Below are 18,025 nucleotides of genomic sequence, written 5' to 3'. Positions count from 1 at the left end.
GTGGAAGACGCGTCGGAGCTACACTAGTGGTTAGGGCTGAGTGCCAGGGGTGGATGCAATAGGAGAACAAAAGGCGCGTTGCGCGCACGCGTCGGGTTTTTCCTCAGATCTCTCCAACCGCGCGACCCACCACACCTTTCTCTCCCCAACACATACACACATATACAAGGTGAGTCAACATGAAATGCCCGATGACGAGACAATTTGGGTACACGTGATTATATACAATGATCGGTACCGCAATATTTTGCTAGATAGTATCTGAGAGCATATGTACTACGTGACGTTGGCAGTGCTGACCAGGATCTAGATGCTGGAGTGCAAGCTCGAACAGGCGGCGCTGTTCAAGAAGATCGTGGAAGCGATCAAGGAACAGGTGACGGACTGCAACTTTGACTGCTCGGAGCACGGACTGGCTCTGCAGGCGATGGACACGTCGCACGTGTCGCTGGTGTCACTGCTACTGGGATCGGATGGGTTTTCAGAGTATCGGTGCGACCGCAATATTACGCTGGGAATCAATCTGGGATCGCTGACGAAGATCTTGCGTTGCGGCAACAACGAGGACATCTTGACGCTGGAGGCGACGGACTCGCCGGACACGCTCGTGGTGCGGTTTGAGAACACGCAGGCGGACCGGATGTCCGAGTACGCGCTGAAGTTGATGGACATTGACCAAGAGCATTTGGGCATTCCCGAGACGGACTACGCGGCGACGGTCACGCTGCCGTCGGCGGAGTTCCAGCGGATCTGCAGGGACATGCAGACGCTGTCGGAAAGCATCACGATCCAGTGCACTAAGGCGGGCGTGAAGTTCTCGTGCGACGGCGACATTGGGTCGGGCAGCGTGACGCTGAAGCCGAATGCATCTGCGGACAAGCCCGAGCTGGCGACTAAGATCGAGCTGTCGGAGCCAGTGAGCTTGACGCTGTCGACCAAGTTCTTACTGAACTTTTGCAAGGCGACGGGACTGTCGAATGTGGTGACATTGAAGCTGGCTGACGAGAACCCAATCTTGGTGGAATACCCGCTCGCGAGCGGACATCTGCGATTCTACCTGGCGCCGAAGCTGGAGGAGTAGAATAGGATGGTGCTTGGGTTTGTATGTTTAAATCTGTGTTTGTGTATTGTACAATGAGTGAAATAATGGTGCTAGTTCTTTTTAAGTGCCTGAGACGGGGATGTCGTCGAGTTCGTTAGCGAGGACGCAGTGACGGAGGGTGCTTTCCTCTGTAACGGGGAGCACGAGGCGGAATGCGTCGGACGCGTTCATGTAGTATCTGTGCATGCGCTTTGAGCGGACAAAGCCGAGGTTGTGGTATAACCGCACGGCGGCTGAGTTGGAGACTTCAGTCTCGAGGACGATCTCGTGCGCGCCGGCGCCGACCATCGCGTCGATGGCGCGGCGCGCAAGCTGGGTCGCGATGCCGCGGCCGCGATGTGCGGTGGCGACAGCCAGCATGGCGATGTATCCGCGGCACTTAACGCCGCGGTGCACGTCGAGGCGGCAGACCACGACGCCGATCACGCCGGCGGAAGGGTCCTCGGCGACGAAGCAGAGTTGAGGCCATTGGTAGATGAAGTAGCGGTAGACGTAAATGCCGTAGGGCTCGGAGAGGTCGCGGGAGATGAGGAGGCGGATGGCGTCAAGGTCAGCCTCGGTAGTGGACGCGGAGGAGGGGCTTGGAGGCCGGTAGAGCCGGTATGTGGTGGCCATTGGGTGATGGGGTGGTTGGTGATAGGCGTGTGGAATATACGGGACCTAGTGGTTCTAGCGCACTCTCTCACACGTTACCACCCTCACCATCGTCCACGCCTTCGCCATGCTCCGCCGTCAGCAGCCCTCCGCGTCCTCGTCCGCGTCCTCATTTTCTTCCTCCTCATCATCCTCGCGACATCCGTCGCGTGCCGCGTCAATATCCAGCCCCGCGCCACGCGGTGACTCCGCGGCCGACAACAGCACCTCCAGCCTCGGCGACTCGACCGCGACCACCGCCGCCGTCGCTGCTGCTCACGACACAAGCGCAACGCGGTTTCCGCAAACAGAACCCGCGCCAATGCTCACCGTGGCACAGATGGTCGCAGATCTGTCGACAATGTTCACCGCTGCCTCGTCTGTTCCGTCGTCGTCGTCGTCGCCGTCGTTGTCGCCATCCCCTCCTCCCACCGATGTATCACCACCATCGCACCATCTCCGGGCCGCGCGCGACGCATTCGCGCTCCAGCGCACCGTGACGCGCGCCCACGCACAGACGCAGACACAAGAGCTCCCGGCCGGCGTTGCCGCGGCCGAGATGGACGCGCGCCTGCTTCTAGAGCGCATGCGCGCAGCTGGTGTATGAGGCGGTGCGGTGCGGTGCGGTGCGCATGGCGGTGCAAATCACGTGAGTGGCAGTGCGAGTCATCGAGGATCAAAATTTGTTGTGCGAAATCGATTGCTCCGGATTCGCGAACTGTCATCACTTCGACCTTCTTCCTTTTACGTTCCCATCCTGCCTTCGCTCCCGACCCTCTTTCCTACCCACCCGCTCCCTGCGTCCTAGCAGCCGCCAATTTAATGCTCCGCTGCGACCCCGCCGCGACTGCGCTCCTGCGCCGCGCCGCCGTGCTCCGGACCTCCTCGGCGACCGTCGCATCTGCATCCGCTGCCGCCGGCACCGCTCCCCGCTCCGTGCTCCGAACTCTCTATGCCGCGCACTACTACTCCACAGAGACTGCACCGGCCTCTGCCGCGAGCCGGATTCCGCCGTCTCCGCAGGTTCTCTCCGGCGCCAAGAAGATCGCGGCGTCCAGCGGCAACTTCGCAGCGCCGCCGCCTCCGCCGCTACCGACCAAAGCAGAGGCAGTGAGTGAAAAGTCACAGGACGTGAAGGAGCTGAATGAGGCGAAGAAGACTGCCGAGGCGAGTGCCGATAAGGCAGCGGAGACTATCCTGGGTAAAGAGGAGGCAACGACGGCGACTGCGACAACAGTTGCTGCCACGACGATCACAGCTGCGGCTACCCCAGCTACCACTCCCGCAGTGCCCGCGACGAATTCGGAGAAGATCAAGAGCCTGATGTCGAAGATCAAGGCCGGCCTCATGCACGTGTGGGACGGCACGCGGCTGCTGGGCGTGGAGATCAAGATCTCGTCTAAGCTCGCCTACAAGATGGCGGCGGGTTACGAGCTGACACGGCGCGAGTCGCGTCAGCTCAAGCGAACAACCGAGGATCTTGTCCGTCTCGTGCCGTTCTCAGTATTTGTCATCGTGCCCTTTGCTGAGCTGCTGCTCCCCGTCGCGCTGAAGCTCTTCCCCAACATGCTGCCCTCAACTTTCGAAGGCGCTTCCGCCAAGGAGGATCGCATCAAGACATTGCGTAAGACCCGCAAGGAGATGTCGGATTTTATCCGCAACACCGTCACTGAGAGCGGTCTGCAACTGCCGCAGACGTCCAACCCGGTCCAACGCGAGCTTTTCGCCGAGTTCTTCCGCAAGGTGCGCACCTCCGGCGAGTCGCCCTCGCGCGAAGAGCTGCTCTCTGTCTGCCGCCTATTCAAAGACGACATCGTGCTTGACAATCTCTCCCGACCGCAACTCGTTGCCATGGCAAAATACATGAACTTGCCCACATTTGGTTCTGACATGGTCTTGCGCTACCACATCCGTCACCGCATGCGTCAGACCAAGAAGGACGATCGTGCGATCGACTGGGAAGGCGTGACGTCGCTCTCTGTGCCGGAGCTGCAGTCGGCATGCCAATCCCGTGGCATCAAGTCCTTTGGAGTCTCCCCCGCGCGGCTGCGTGACGATCTGCAGAACTGGCTTGATCTCCGTCTCCGTCAGAATGTGCCCTCGACCTTGCTAGTTCTCTCTGCAGCCTACACCTATGGCGCTGCCGCCTCGCCATCGCACTACGACGCCCTGCTTTCAGTGCTCAGCTCGATACCCGATGAGCTCTACCACGAGGCCGAGCTCCAGGTCAACCACGCTGAGGGCACCGCCACGAACAAGCAGCGTCTCGAGGTCGTCAAGGAGCAGGAAGAACTTATCAAAGACGAGAACGAGCAGGTTGTCAAGTCTGGCAAGGTCGTAAAGGACACTGAGTCCATCGACGAGCCTAACAAGGTCGCTGACAAGGTCGCGGTCATTGCCGCTGCTGACGCTGACGCCGCCGCTCAGGCAACTGAGGTGCCTCCCGCTGTCGCAGCGCCGGCTGCTCCACCCATCTCCAAGGAAACTGTCGCCCCAGTCGCCACCCCCTCCGAGAAGCTCAAGAAATAGTCGCGCTGTTCCTTTTGTACATATATAGACACTCCACATTTGTTTTTCCCTTGTCCTCTGGCCCCTTCCTTCTACTAGTCACTCGTTCACCCGTCAGCGTGCTCTCGCTAATTTCATTTTACATCGTTCTGTCTCTCAACAACAAAAAAATTATGATTGGGTGGTTTTGGTCTCGGAATATCGCTTATCTGCGTTTTTGTGTTTGTTATGTTATATAGTACAGCATTGCTTTAGTTTATTATATCTGATCATTTTACACGTGCCCATATCGCGGGGTTCGCATCCGCTGTTGCTGTTGCTGCTGCACAGGCCGATGATGATGCCGACGGCGCAGCGAGCGTTGCCAGCCATAATCGACGGAATCGAAGAGAGTGCTGCGGACTTGCACGAGTGCGGCCATTTCTTTGGCGAACTCTTCGTACACGATAACGTTTCCGAGAAGGTGTGCCACACTAACGTATCTGCTGCGCGTCGTCGTGGTGGTAGGGAGAGGAGCAGGTTGATGTCGCGATGATGGAGCTGGAGCGACGGTGTGGTCCGGCGATACCGGAGTTACCTGGATGACTGCGGGCGTGTACGCGATTTCGTCGGGGACGATATCATCCATCTCGATACCCCCGCCACGACGCTTCGTATTCCGCCGTCCGCCGTCTTCAGCAGTCGTTGCCCCGGCTTCTGTGCCAATGGCAGTAGCAGCCTCCTCGAGTTCATCCTCGGCCACGCCGTCAGATTCAGAATTGTCGTCGCGTTTCTTCTTGTTCCTGGTTTGTTTCTTTCTGTTCTCGTTATCGGGATCATCAGCGCTCTCCTCGTCGGAGGAGGAGGTGTCACTATCCACGAACCGGCGAATATCCTCCGCGGACAGCATTGGCTGCAACGGCGCGGTGGCGTACAACGCACCGCCGACACCGTAAATCCCGTGTTGTTGCTGCTGTTGCAACGGCATCGCGGATGAGAGACGCGGAGTAGAGAAGAGAGATGTCGACGCGCTTGTGCTGGTATTAGTAGATGTCGCAGTCATCGCTGCAGCTGTTGCTGCTACCGTCGTCGTCGCGGTAGCTACGGTGGCAGCGTCGTTGCTGCTGGTTTGCGCAGCAAGAAGGGATTCAAAGGCGTGTAGTGAGTCGTTAGATTTAACCATGCGCAGCGGCGGTGGTAGTGTGCGCCGTGATCGCTGCTGCTGCTGCACTGTGCTTTGTGGAGCGATGGTGCCGATGGAAGAGTAAATCGACGGGGTCCGTCCGTGTCCGCTGTTCCGAACAACACCGGGCGCATTCATGCGGCCGGGCATTATCGAGCTTGTCTGGCTCGTCACTCGATACAGCGACGGCGCTGCGTTGTACATCGACGGCGCATACATCGACCTCGCACCGCTACGGATGCTCGCAGCACCAGATATCAGAGGCGCCCTCATAACACTTGCCGCAGACGATGATACCGTAGCCATTGACTGTTGTTTTTGGTGCTCCTGTCGTCGCTGCTGCTCTTCAATCGCGGCGTGCGTGAGAACGCCTGCGCGCATTTCTTGCGTTCCACTTGGTTGCACAGAGCCGCCTATAAACGGCATGCGTCGTTGCACGGCTGCTAAAGACGCCGCGAATAAGTGCTCAGCGCGGCGTGTTGCGACGATAGGCGAGAGCGAATAGATCTTCTCGGCATGACTATCATCTCCAGGGCGCAGAGTTGTCGCTATAGTCTGTGTATCAGCGTCCTCCTGTGCGCCGTCGTCATCGTAGTCGTCCTCGCCCGTATTATCAATGCGGACAATGAGATCATCGTCTTCCTGTAACAGCTCTCGCCTCTCCGCAAGCTTTATATTAAACCCGGGTATCTTCTGTTTGTACTCGTCAATCTTGCTGTTCAACAGTTCAAAAATCTCCATCATCGGCGACAACCGCGCGATCGTGGTCTGCTCATGCTGCTCTTCCACCGTCGTGCCCCAGAACTCATCGTAGTCTGAATCTGAGTCTGACATGTCGGCTATGTAGCGGTCAAGCAGCTGGAAGGGAATCTCAATCCCAGACTCGTCGGAATCGGAGGCAATTCCGTCGGCGTCACCTTCTTCCTCGGAGCGCCGTTTGCGTTCGTCATAGTTGGTTACCACGACGTCAGCGAGGTCAAGAAGCATCCAACCGCGCAGCGACATCCAACCACAACTTGCAAGATCCATAAACACGCGCGTGAGGACTAGATTAAGTTCTACGCTATTTGCAAAAAACTGAGCAAAAAGACGCAATAGACCGTTCCAGACATGATCGTCCTTCTTCAACACATGGGAATACAGTTTCGGTTGGCATTGATGGGTTTCTCGTGTATAGCCGCCGTCGGACGCGAAGATAAGCCGTGAAATACGATCCTCCGGCGCGAACGGGTGCGTCTCGAGCACGAGCCTGCTCTCGTGGAGATATGCCTCGTACCTTTGACTCTGCAGCTCATGACTTCCCTGCTCTTCCGGCACCAACGACAAAAAAAAGTCAACTTCCTTAGCATACACGTTGTACGGCGTAACGACCGGTGCGAACTTTTCAGAAAGCTCAGTGACGTGGAAGAGCGAGTTCAGCGTGTACGGGTAGTGCTTCCGCAGTAAGGTGGACACAAGCTGTAGCGCGGCGCCGTTGGTTTCTTGCGACGCAGACTCGAGACTATCGCTAATCAAGTCGACCAGACTAAATGTAGGCTTTGTTGTTCGTCGCTCCGGTTCATCCCCATCGCTGCCAAAATCGTCGATAATAGCGGCTGCCGTCACTGCGTGTTTCGTAGATGTTGATGTCTCGCGCTTGTTATCAACCATCAGCGATTTGAATAGCAGGTCCACAATATTCGGTTCGTTGAGACTCTCAAACATCGCTCGAAGATATACCATCACCGCAATAGCGACACTGCCGCTGATATCCGTGCTCTCGGCTAACGATGGAAGTAACAGTTGCTTCAAAAATAGAGCGTCAAAGTTCTCCAGCAGCAAATCTCGGATGGCGTGGCTTTTACAATGCCCCAAAATATCCTGCCAAAATGCAAGATACGACAAAAACATCCGCAAGTGTCCGTTGTTCGCTGCTTCTTCTTCGGGATCAACTTGGCCTGGCAGCGCTTCGCCTATCGACACGGGCACAAACTTGCGTCCGGATTCCTTGGCCATTGATACGATCTTGGGCTCGCGGGTTGACTGAAAGGTCCGCGGAACGCTCCGATTTAACTGACTGTAGAGTGCTCCGAGACCGGAAGCGATCAGCATGCCGAAGTCGCTGTTCAGAATCCATCGCTCTAAATCAGATTCAGGAATCGCGCTCTCAACGATGTAAATAAGCCCTGTTCGCGCAAATTCGCCAGCACGGCCTTCGCGGTGCACCAGGTCTAATGTGTAGCGAAATAATGGGAAATCCTAGATATAATTAGTTCTGTTTCGACCACAAGCAGCTGGGATTCAAACGTACATCTCGTGCATCTGTGTGCAAGTCGTTTAGTAGACTGTCTATCGCCTTGGCTGAATCCTCAAACTGTTTAGTGTGCTCTAGATCTATCGACTCGGTATGCGACACTATCCGTTCTGCAGAATGTCCTTCTGTGGCTTCAGGTATATCTGTATCGTTTTCTTCGAAAGTTTCGTCTCTGTGAGTAGTGCTGGCCTGAGCGACGCCCATAAATGCCCCTGTGTTATCTGCCAGTTCTCTGTTAGTCTCGACAGACTCTGGCGGTAGTGTTGCAGCCATGTCCACGACGCTCTCTGCCGCTGCAAAAAATGTCTGAGATGCTGTCGTTAATACCTCGGGATACGGGTCCACGGACGCAGGTTTGCTCTCCTCCGGCTCTTCTACAGAAGGTTTGCTGCTATCCCCCGACGTATCTGCCGGATTAGACTCGGCATCAGTTTTGCTTTCCGCAGGAAGTTCATAGATCAATTCCGGCATGTCTTCATCGTCGACAGTCCCGTTCGTGCGGGATTCGTCAATAGGTCTGATCGGAAGAGAGCCATGCCTGGATTGCAAAGTCTGGTTGGCTTCTTCCTCCTCCACAGGCGACATGGTCTCGGCGTCACGATCCACGTCCAGAACAGATGCTGAGACTTCGATCCACTTTAGCGTGCATTCCGGTTCAAGCCGTAGCCTGGCGGCGAGATCGAACAGCATTTTGGCGAGCTTCTCCTCCATGTCTTCCGACGTCGCGATCCTGTGCAGCTCAAGCAAGACGATACTAACCGCCCGGACTACCTGGTCGTTATTCATAATATCATCCGCTGAATCAGGAATGACCCTCGCAAACAAGTCCACGGCTGAGGACAGCAAGCTCTCGGATGTGCGCGAGAGACGCGCAATGTACTCGAACACGTTGTGTGAGAGGGCATAGTCGAAACACGCTCGCTGCGAGCCATTTTTCTCCTCAGTCTCAAGCACGCGTACTATGTTTTCAATTAATCCTGGACTCTTAAGGTGGCCTATAGAATTGTCTTGGGTCTGTTCAATATTATTCATGGTGTTAACAAGGCACGCGGCGCACAGGATCAGAAGCCAGCTCACCAAGTCAGTCCAGAGCGCGGCGAGCTCGTCTTCCGGATCCTTGATCGACTTAACGGGAGACCGGCGCCAAAGAGACCAGAACGACATGGCGGCGGGAGCATCACCGGTGTAGTAGATGTGCTGGCGAACAGCGCCTTGACTTCGCGATAGTGTCGAGCCGTCAACTTCTCGCCGCTAGCTGATCTACTATCAGGGAAAGGGTTTTCACACGCTTGAACCTCTGGCTGTTGTAGTGTCTATCGCATACAGAGAGGGTGAGAATATCGAGTTCAAGTGCCTACGATGACGCAGGATTATGTAGTGAATACATATCCGAGTTGATGTGCTGTCTTGCTCGCAAGAAACTGACGAATTCTACGGCATTGGTATCACCGGGCAGTAATCACTCGTAGTCTCGGGGACAGCTGCTAGAAGTCTCTTTATAATACAGCTCTTAACAGTTCTACCTCGTCATTGCATTTAGACAGCCCATGCACTAAGGTGATTGGCGCGACTCACGAGATTTAATCCTCCGCCAACTTGCTTGTTAGAACTACGACGCAGATATTCATCGTGCGGCGCGATAGCACTACGAGCAATAGATAGCACCGGTCCAGACTTCGTCAGCCACCAATGGCTTGAGATGACCACATAAAGCAAATCCAGCAGACTGCCAAATGCGACTGGTGGTGATCAAAATGGAGCGGAAACAACAGCTCATCGGGACGCTATTTGGACATGCGGGGGTCGCGTGCAAGCCCCTGAACATGAAGGTCTGTGCAGGGTCGCGAGCACGGATCTCGGTCCGCCGTGCCCCGCCGACTATGCAAACATGTCGTCATATTCTCTGCATGCGTACTGCTAAGGCCGAGATAATCGTGTGTTAAACCAATATAAACGCGCTACTGTCGTGGTATTCATCATTATTGTCCATATGAGGAGAGGCTCCTCAGCCGCGTACTGCCTAGTACAGACATGCGATAGTCCAGACTTCTGCAGCTTACCTTCTGCGATCCTGTACTGGTCTTTGTCAAATAGCTGAAACACTACAGAAAAGCCAAGCTACCATGTATCGTGTGGTATTATCCTGCTTTGTGGCGCGTGGCAGGCCTCCAGGTCGTTCACCTGATGATGGTAGCTCAAAAGCCACGCTAACATTTCTGTGAATCTTGAAATATCAGATCGCACGGAAAAAAGAGAGATTAGAAAACATAACGTGAATAGTTCTGTGGTTAGCTTGGAGTTGAATGCGGTGTACTTTCCTGATTATCAGTAGCCAACCGCATGCATAGTGAACAGACTAGCTCGCCGTCCTAATCAGCAAGCCAAGGATGACCGATCAACGCAACCATCGCATTGCCGTCGAGCCTAATAGATCAAAAATAGCCAGTTTCCATACTATGATTCTCATGAAATTGGTGTTGTTGTCAAATATCCTGCGTGCCGTAATGGACGTTCGCAGCTTGTCGATATGCCCGCTAGCCAAACTGGTTACGTGCCTGCAGAAAGTATATGCGCAAACCGTATAGACGCGTAGTGCCTCTCGTAAGAATGACGCGCAAATCCAGAATAGTTATTAGTATATCTCTGAAGTTCTGATCGTGCTGAGTCTACTTGTAGTACCACTGACGAGTCGTCAGTCAGTGAGAAACCAGTCACACCACTGCGCTTCAACAATCGTCCACGGTTCTAATCGATAAATCGTCGGCGTGAAGTAGTAGTATTGATCGCGCAATTGGGCAGAGGCACAGCACAGCGCGAACTGCCGATCGTGGTACGTGGGGCAAACTCGCGTGCGGGTAACCCCACGAGGCATTACAACCCTTCACGATATCGGTGCATGACCACGAGGCCTACAACGAACGACCTTGGAACTGCGCTCTCGACGGCTGGTCACTCGAGGTCCGTTCATCACAGCTGCCGCAGCCGCCGCAATGCCGCCACTGGACCCAAACCGAGCAGGGCTGCTTGTCTTCCTGCTCATTATTATGCTGCTGACGCCGGAGTCTGCGTCGCCCACGCAGCGACTGGCGTTTCAGGAGTTCCTTAAGGTCCAGCGCCACCGCAGAGACCTGCTTCTCAACGCAACTTTCGCAGAGGGGCCGTTTGATCTCGAGGGCATTCCGAATCCAATTCTGCCGGAACCAGTGGACTCGCTGGCGCGGGATCTGTGGAGCTCGCATGTGCCGGTAGCTGGAGACGACGGCGAAGGCGTGGAGAAGGAGTACTCCTTCTACCATAACATCACCGGACTCATGCGCGGCGATTGGAAGCGTCTGGATCTCGGACTCAATGCCACGCAGCTCCCACATTCTAGTGAATATGTTCCGCGGGAAAAGACAAACTCGTCGTCATTACTCTCTCCGTCCCAACCAGTCGTGTGGGAGGCCACCGCGGACACACGCAATATTACAGGCAATGAGGGCATATTGACCATCGACATAAGCGAGACCAAGACTGGCCCTATCCAGTTTATCGAGGTACGAACATTTGACCACGGCATGTACCGCCTTATTTCTAACACCAATTGCAGGCAAATATGAATATACAAGACCGCCACGGCGAGAATAGGCACGACATTCCCATGCGCGGAATTCACTTTGCTGACACCGGCAACATTGTGTTGACCACCACCTCGAAAAAGTACGCATTTTTGCAGTTCTCCTGCCGTGGGACGCTCTAACCAGAACCAACAATAGATTCGCCGGCGTGTTCAGCTTACCGTTTCTCACGCTCACTGAAGATCGATTCAATCAGTCGTTTATTCCGCTGATACAGGAACTGAACGAGACTGTCGCGGAACTGGAGTCTATATACGAGCATGACATCAACCCGGCATACAGCGGTCCGACGGGCTCCCCCGACAGCTGCGAATATATTGTTTACATCCAAATCCATTCCTCGGAGCTCTCGCGCGAGGAACTCGCCATCATTGAATCTGAGCTTCGCTTCCCGAAAGGACAGCCGCATAAGGCCATTCCTGGCGTGAAGCTGTCTTCGCTGGTTTACTCGCCCAACTGCGGAACAGTTCTCGAGAGCCGGTCCGCAGTCGGCGAGAAGATCGAGAAATATTGGTTCCGAGCAAGCAACGCAGCGCAAATCGGTGCATTGCTGACATTGTTGGAAATCTGGTTGCTGATTCGGCAGATGAACGACACAAATACGCCGTCTACTGTTTCGAAACTCAGTTTTTGGACGGTGAGCATGATGTCACTTGTGGATGGATATCTCTGCATGGGGTATCTCACCGCCGCGATTTTTATCGAATCGACATTTCTGCCGTTTATGACTGTTGCGTTTCTGTCATTTCTACTTGTTTCTGTATTTGGGATGCGATATCTGATCCTAATCTATCGGATCCAGCGGCCAGAGCATCGTGCAACGCAGCCGCAACCGCAGGCTCCACCAGACTCGCTGCCTCTACCAATTACCTCCATGCCGCAGACGGCACAGGCAAACATTGGCGCCCCATCCCCGCCGACGATAACCGCAACGGCCGAAGACGATGGCCGCGGGGATGTGAGCCTCCTTTACTCACGTTTCTACTTTGTCTTGCTCGGCGTCATTTTCCTCACACTCAATGCGTCTACGTGGCCTCGACCTCTGCGACAAATATTTCAGCATACATTGTTTCTTGTGGTTAACTCTTACTGGGTACCGCAGATATACAGGAACGTAATGCGTGGTTGTCGACGTGCGTTCAAGTGGGAGTTTGTGTGGGGCATGAGTGCTATCCGCCTAGCGCCGATGCTGTACCTTTACCTATGTGAAGGCAACATCATTTTCCACGAAGTCGAGCCGCTTTGGGCTATGATCATTACGGGCTGGATGTGGCTACAAATCTGCACACTCATCGCGCAGGAGATTCTCGGTCCGCGGTTCTTCGTGTCGGAGCACCTTCTCCCGCCATCGTACGACTATCACCCTGCACTGGCGATGTCGATGCCGCAGGATCTTGAGGCAGGCACTGCTGGTGGTGATGATCAGCCTACGGTGAGCACGGATGCCCATGGTGGAGTCGTTGTTATGGGATCTCCGGACTGCGCGATCTGCATGCAGCACATCGACCTACCACGGTTACATCATCCTGACCTTGGGGAGTCGTCTTCATCGACCTCCTCTTCTTCGTCTACTGTAGATGGTGGTATCGGGTCTTCAACAGCTTCCGCATTGCTAGCACGGCGCACATACATGGTGACGCCATGTCGACATATTTTCCACACGCAGTGTCTTGAATCGTGGATGCGGTTCAAGCTGCAGTGTCCTACATGCAGAAATGCCTTACCGCCTCTGTAAACAAAGATTTGCATCCATTCATCTTTCTCTTTGGGGTTTTATATATAATGTACATAGGTCTCTGGAGTTTGTTTGTGTTTCGTACGACTCTCAGTCCGGCATTTGCGTTGCGCTTTTGTGAGTGTGGTTTGTCTTACCGGTGTAGAGAGCGTCAATTGGTGTCAATGTTTAATGAAATATCGTCGAATCATGACGTGCATAGTTTCTGACTTCGTATCTGTTAAGGAATTCAACGATCTGGGACAACTCGCAGTGCAGTTGTAGGCCCGGTCATTTGTTGGACTTACCCGGCCCAGGAAAATCACGGAGATCGTGCATAAATAGTAGTCCAATAGCTTGGTCAATCCGCTCAACAGTCGCGATAATTGCAAATATCCAGGGTAGGGGCAATGATCTGGATATGTGCACCCTTAATATGTGTAGTATGAAATCTCATCCGCTGTTTTGTTTTGGCATCACCAAGTCCAAGACACACCCGAGATATCTCGCTCATTGGGATCAATAGTTAGGGAGCTGCCCCTGAAATCACGTGACTTAGTGGCACTCACGCGTACCAGTCAGTGCCTAGTTTTTTTAACCTTCGAAGTCCCAACGCGCGCCCTGCCAGCTCTCCAGCACAGTCATACAAGGCGAGACGGGGCGAGAGATGGGCAAAAACACAGACAAGCTCTTCATCACGCATTCCGAATGGAGCGGTCCCGACAAGCATGGTAGCTCGGGTGGCGTGTCGTCGGCGAAGAAGTTAGGTGGCCCGCGACGACGGCTTGCATTTACACATTGTGCACTGAGCATGGTGCCATACGGCAACAATGAGGCGGTGTGTGATGCACATGGAAACATATTTGGACTAACGTGCGTTATTTGCCTTTGCTTGAGTGTCATATGAGTGGAAATGAGAGAACTTACATCGATGCAGAAATATACAAAAGTACCTTGACACGCACACAACCAACCCAATCACCAACGAGCCGTTGACTATGAGCGACCTAATCCCACTCCATTTTGCTCGGAACGAGCTCGGTGAAGTGATTGACCCTGTCACGTTCAAAGTCTTTGCGCCGGATAGCTCGCACATGGTATGCGTGCGGCCGTCAGGGAATGTGTACTCATTTGACACGATTGACACACTGAACGTTAAAGCGAAGAATTGGACGGATATCGTGACCGGCCAGAAGTTTCGACGGCAGGATATTATTACTTTACAGGATCCGATGAATGTGAATGTAACTTTGGTAGCCAAGGCGCCATCAATGGCCGTGAAACGACCAGCTTCGGAGACGGCAGCATCCATTGACATCATCCCTGCCAAACGCCCCACCACATCCACCACATCCGCACTGCCATTCAACGCCTCCTCAAGCACAACCGGCCGTGCCGCCACCTCACTGACCTCGACGGCCATAACCCCATATACCAGATCCGACCGCCAACTGCTCTCCGAAGAAGAATTCATGCTACGACAGCCCCGTTCAAAGCGCGTCAAGCAACCCGCGCTGATTCGCATGCGCACGAATCTCGGTTCGCTCACACTTGAGTTATACCCTGAGTACGCGCCGCGGACGGTGTACAACTTTGTCAAACTTGCGGAGCAAGGATATTACAATGGTGTCAAGTTTCATCGGAATATCAAGTATTTTATGATCCAAGGTGGGGATCCTACCGGTACAGGCCGCGGAGGCTCCAGTTACTACGGCAAGCCATTTGTCGACGAGTATAATAGCTCCCCACTTTCCCACGATGTGCGCGGCGTGGTTTCCATGGCGAATAAAGGCACGCCCACTACCAACACCTCCCAGTTCTTTATCCTCTACCGCGCGAAGCCGCAACTAGACAAGAGACACACTGTGTTTGGAAAAGTCGTCGATGGTATTGAAGTTCTCGACAAGATGGAAGCCGCACCGACCGATCCCCAGGACCACCCTGTCAATGACATTGTGATTCTCGACATGCTTGTCGTGTTTGACCCGTTCAAGGAACACCTCGCAAAACTCAAAGCCGACGACGCAGTAGCGGCTGCTGGTGGAGTGCCTGAGAGCGACGCTGTCGACCACCGCAAACTTCTCGACGAGAAAGTGACTTGGTCAGGAAAGCTGGTGGGCGCTAATAATAATAGTGCAGTCGCCTCCACAGCTCCACGGCGAGGTGTTGGCAAGTATCTATAGACTAGAGGTCAATTCAAAAATAATTGCAAACTTTTGTTCATTCGATCACGAAGCATTGCTGTTCTCCATTAAATGTCTAAGTAATTATCTTCATGAGAACTATGTACGGTAGAATTCGGGAGAAAGAGAAAATGCGCCCTAAAGATCTATATATAAAGCGGGGCTGGCGCGTAGATAAGAACAAATTCGCCTAGTGTACACTGCAGGTTATAACAAAAATGCTGTCAAATAGATAAAAGAAAAACCAAACCCCTTCTCATAAACCCGGAATCACCACGAGCAAAACCAGCTTATTTGTGTGAGTCCTTCATCTTCTTCTGGAAATCCGCGACAAGTTGGCGCTGGAGCTGCGCAGATGCCTGCGCGTAATGCTTAAACTCGAGCGTGAACTCACCCTTGCCCTGCGTGTTGGCGCGAAGCACGGTCGCGAAGCCAAACATCTCGTTGAGCGAGCACTCGGCGTGAAGTGTGAATTCGTCGGCACCAATCTCGGTGTCCGTGATAACAGCATTGCGTTTGTTCATCAGACCAATGGTCGAACCCTGGAACTCGATCGGCGCGGTGATCGCGACGTCCATGATGGGCTCCATAACAACAGGCCGTGCGTTCATAAACGACTCGCGGAAACCGTAGTATCCCGCGGTACGGAAAGACAGCTCGGACGAATCGACGACGTGAGTCTGACCATCGTTGACCATCATATGCGCGCCCATAACTTTGTGACCGATCAACGGGCCTTTCTCGCACGCGTCAAGGAAACCCTTCTCCACAGCCGCGAGGAACTTCTCCGAGATCTTGCCACCAACAACCCGCGTCTCAAAGCGATTGTCATTGACGTTGTCCATGTTCACATCCAGTGTGCCCATGATCTTTGCGAACTGGCCAGCACCGCCTGACTGCCGCTTGTAGGTGTGATCAAGAACCGCTGGCGCGGTGAGAGCCTCGCGGTACGCGACCTGGGGCTGGCCGGTGACGCATTCGACGTTGTACTCGCGCTTCATGCGTTCGACGTAGATTTCAAGATGTAATTCGCCCATGCCAGAGATAATCGTCTCCTTACTCTCGGGATCGATCTTGACACGGAACGTAGGATCTTCCTTCTGGAAGCGGTTGATAGCCTTTGAGAAGTTGCCGCCGTCGCGCGACTTTGGTGCGATGGAGAGCGAGATAACTGGCTCCGGCACAAACATCGACGTCATAGCATACGACACCTGTCCGTCCGTGAACGTATCACCGGAAGAACAATCCACACCGAAGGTAGCGCATATCTCACCGGCGTGCACCTCCGCGACGTCCTCCATCTCGTCAGAGTGCATGCGCGCGAGCCGCGCAAGCTTCGTGCGCTTGCCCGTGCGCGTGTTTAGCACCGTCGCGCCCTTCTTCAGGGTGCCTTGGTACACGCGCAGGTATGTGAGCTGGCCAAAGCGACCTTCCTCGAGTTTGAATGCAAGACCGACGAACGGCATCGCATGGTACGGAGGGAGGTTCACCTGCGCCTCGTTGCGGGAGAGGTCGAGTGCAATGTTGGAGACTTCGGACGGGTTGGGGAGATAGTCGCACACGGCATCTAGGACGGGCTGGATAGACTTGTTGGCAAGCGCGGAGCCCATCAAGACGGGAGTGAACTTGTTGGCGATGGTTGCACGACGGATACCGGCGACGATTTGCTGGGGGGTCGGAGTCTCTTCGTTCAAGTAAATCTCTGCAATCTCGTCGTCGACATCAGCAAGCGTCTCGATAAGCAACGCGCGCTTCTCGGCAACAATGCTCTCTAACTCCTTCGGAACAGCTTTCTCGATCATGATCTCACCACGGTCACCCTCGTGATACAGCGCCTTGTTATTGATGATGTCGACAACGCCTTCGAGGTCGCCCTCCATGCCAATTGGCACCTGGACCGCCGCCGCTGGAATCTTGAGTTTCTGATTGACCTGCTCAATAGCGCGCCATGGGTTGGAGCCCATGCGATCCATCTTGTTAATAAACGTAATGCGCGGCACGTTGTACCGACGCATCTGTCGGTCAACAGTGATAGTCTGACTTTGCACACCCGACACGGCGCACACGACCAGAACCGCACCGTCTAGCACACGCAGGGCGCGCTCCACCTCGATGGTGAAGTCGATATGTCCCGGCGTGTCAATCAAATTGAAATGGTACTTCTTTTCAACCCCATCCTCGACCTTATCCCAATCGCAAAACGTCGCGGCAGACTGGATAGTAATACCCTTCTCACGCTCGAGATCCATCGAGTCCATCTTCGCGCCGACATTGTCCTTGCCGCGCACTTCGTGGATCGCCTTGATTCGGCCCGTATAGTACAGTACGCGTTCCGTAAACGTCGTCTTCCCCGAGTCGATGTGCGCACTAATACCGATATTGCGCATATACCGTAACCTCTGTGCATCATTCACATCAAGGTTCGCAATGATATCTTCCTGCATTGCAAGCTCTACTGGTTCTGACGCCTCTGCCGCCGCGGCAGCAGTGGACTGCTGCCGAGACAAGCAGAATAGCGACTGCTGCCGCGCCACATTGATGGTTGCCGATATGGCGGCACGGCCGAGTCGTGGCATGAACAACCGCAAAGCAGCACCAGCCATGGTCGTCAAGTGTCGAGTGGGCGAGAGATTGAGGAACTTGTGAAGTCTGCTCGATGGCTCGAAATTTTTTGTACGGCATCCGAGCCGCGCGCACGAAAACTTCGGAAACTCTATTATGGACCGATGTTCAAGTGCCCGTCGCCAATCAGCGCGCACAAAATCAGATTCAGGGGGCATCACTGCATTACTAAACAAGAAACCTTCGTAAGA

The 18,025-nt window shown here is 54.3% G+C and overlaps 8 protein-coding genes across 8 annotated transcripts; 5 read left to right on the top strand and 3 right to left on the bottom strand.

Moving 5' to 3' along the window:
* Positions 1-96: 96 nt before the first annotated feature.
* Positions 97-1,166, top strand: V1518DRAFT_413747 (proliferating cell nuclear antigen, N-terminal domain-containing protein). Its single transcript, XM_066903386.1, has 2 exons — positions 97-169; positions 311-1,166. Exon 2 carries the CDS (start codon positions 311-313, stop codon positions 1,079-1,081), a length of 771 nt encoding a protein of 256 aa, XP_066760792.1. The 5' UTR covers positions 97-169; the 3' UTR covers positions 1,082-1,166.
* V1518DRAFT_208885 (acyl-CoA N-acyltransferase) lies at positions 1,122-2,027 on the bottom strand. Its single transcript, XM_066900909.1, has one exon. The coding sequence runs from the start codon at positions 1,715-1,717 to the stop codon at positions 1,163-1,165; it is 555 nt and encodes a 184-aa protein (XP_066760791.1). The 5' UTR covers positions 1,718-2,027; the 3' UTR covers positions 1,122-1,162.
* On the top strand, positions 1,824-2,342 carry V1518DRAFT_426294 (uncharacterized protein; the record flags this gene model as incomplete). The annotated part of the gene is made up of 1 exon (XM_066905977.1): positions 1,824-2,342. One exon carries the CDS (start codon positions 1,824-1,826, stop codon positions 2,340-2,342), a length of 519 nt encoding a protein of 172 aa, XP_066760790.1.
* A 215-nt stretch (positions 2,343-2,557) lies between these two features.
* V1518DRAFT_372141 (LETM1-like protein-domain-containing protein) lies at positions 2,558-4,264 on the top strand (the record flags this gene model as incomplete). The annotated part of the gene is made up of 1 exon (XM_066901383.1): positions 2,558-4,264. The coding sequence occupies one exon, from the start codon at positions 2,558-2,560 to the stop codon at positions 4,262-4,264; it is 1,707 nt and encodes a 568-aa protein (XP_066760789.1).
* Positions 4,265-4,452: 188 nt separating this feature from the next.
* Positions 4,453-8,999, bottom strand: V1518DRAFT_413743 (Retinoic acid induced 16-like protein-domain-containing protein). The gene is made up of 3 exons (XM_066903385.1): positions 8,776-8,999; positions 7,696-8,712; positions 4,453-7,643 (listed from the first exon to the last, which is right to left on the bottom strand). The coding sequence occupies exons 1-3, from the start codon at positions 8,860-8,862 to the stop codon at positions 4,518-4,520; spliced, it is 4,230 nt and encodes a 1,409-aa protein (XP_066760788.1). The 5' UTR covers positions 8,863-8,999; the 3' UTR covers positions 4,453-4,517.
* Positions 9,000-10,415: 1,416 nt separating this feature from the next.
* V1518DRAFT_413740 (uncharacterized protein) lies at positions 10,416-13,260 on the top strand. Its single transcript, XM_066903384.1, has 3 exons — positions 10,416-11,234; positions 11,288-11,397; positions 11,454-13,260. The coding sequence occupies exons 1-3, from the start codon at positions 10,689-10,691 to the stop codon at positions 13,048-13,050; spliced, it is 2,253 nt and encodes a 750-aa protein (XP_066760787.1). The 5' UTR covers positions 10,416-10,688; the 3' UTR covers positions 13,051-13,260.
* A 258-nt stretch (positions 13,261-13,518) lies between these two features.
* V1518DRAFT_413736 (cyclophilin-like domain-containing protein) lies at positions 13,519-15,419 on the top strand. The gene is made up of 2 exons (XM_066903383.1): positions 13,519-13,902; positions 13,967-15,419. The coding sequence occupies exons 1-2, from the start codon at positions 13,697-13,699 to the stop codon at positions 15,210-15,212; spliced, it is 1,452 nt and encodes a 483-aa protein (XP_066760786.1). The 5' UTR covers positions 13,519-13,696; the 3' UTR covers positions 15,213-15,419.
* Positions 15,191-17,937, bottom strand: V1518DRAFT_413735 (P-loop containing nucleoside triphosphate hydrolase protein). The gene has a single exon (XM_066903382.1). It carries the CDS (start codon positions 17,813-17,815, stop codon positions 15,503-15,505), a length of 2,313 nt encoding a protein of 770 aa, XP_066760785.1. The 5' UTR covers positions 17,816-17,937; the 3' UTR covers positions 15,191-15,502.
* Positions 17,938-18,025: the final 88 nt, after the last annotated feature.

The sequence above is a fragment of the Limtongia smithiae genome, assembly GCF_038497785.1.
Source record: "Limtongia smithiae strain NRRL Y-17922 unplaced genomic scaffold V1518scaffold_3, whole genome shotgun sequence".
Lineage (NCBI taxonomy): Eukaryota > Fungi > Ascomycota > Lipomycetes > Lipomycetales > Lipomycetaceae > Limtongia > Limtongia smithiae.
Note: the sequence above shows the minus strand (reverse complement) of the source record. Positions and strands in the feature narration are given on the sequence as shown.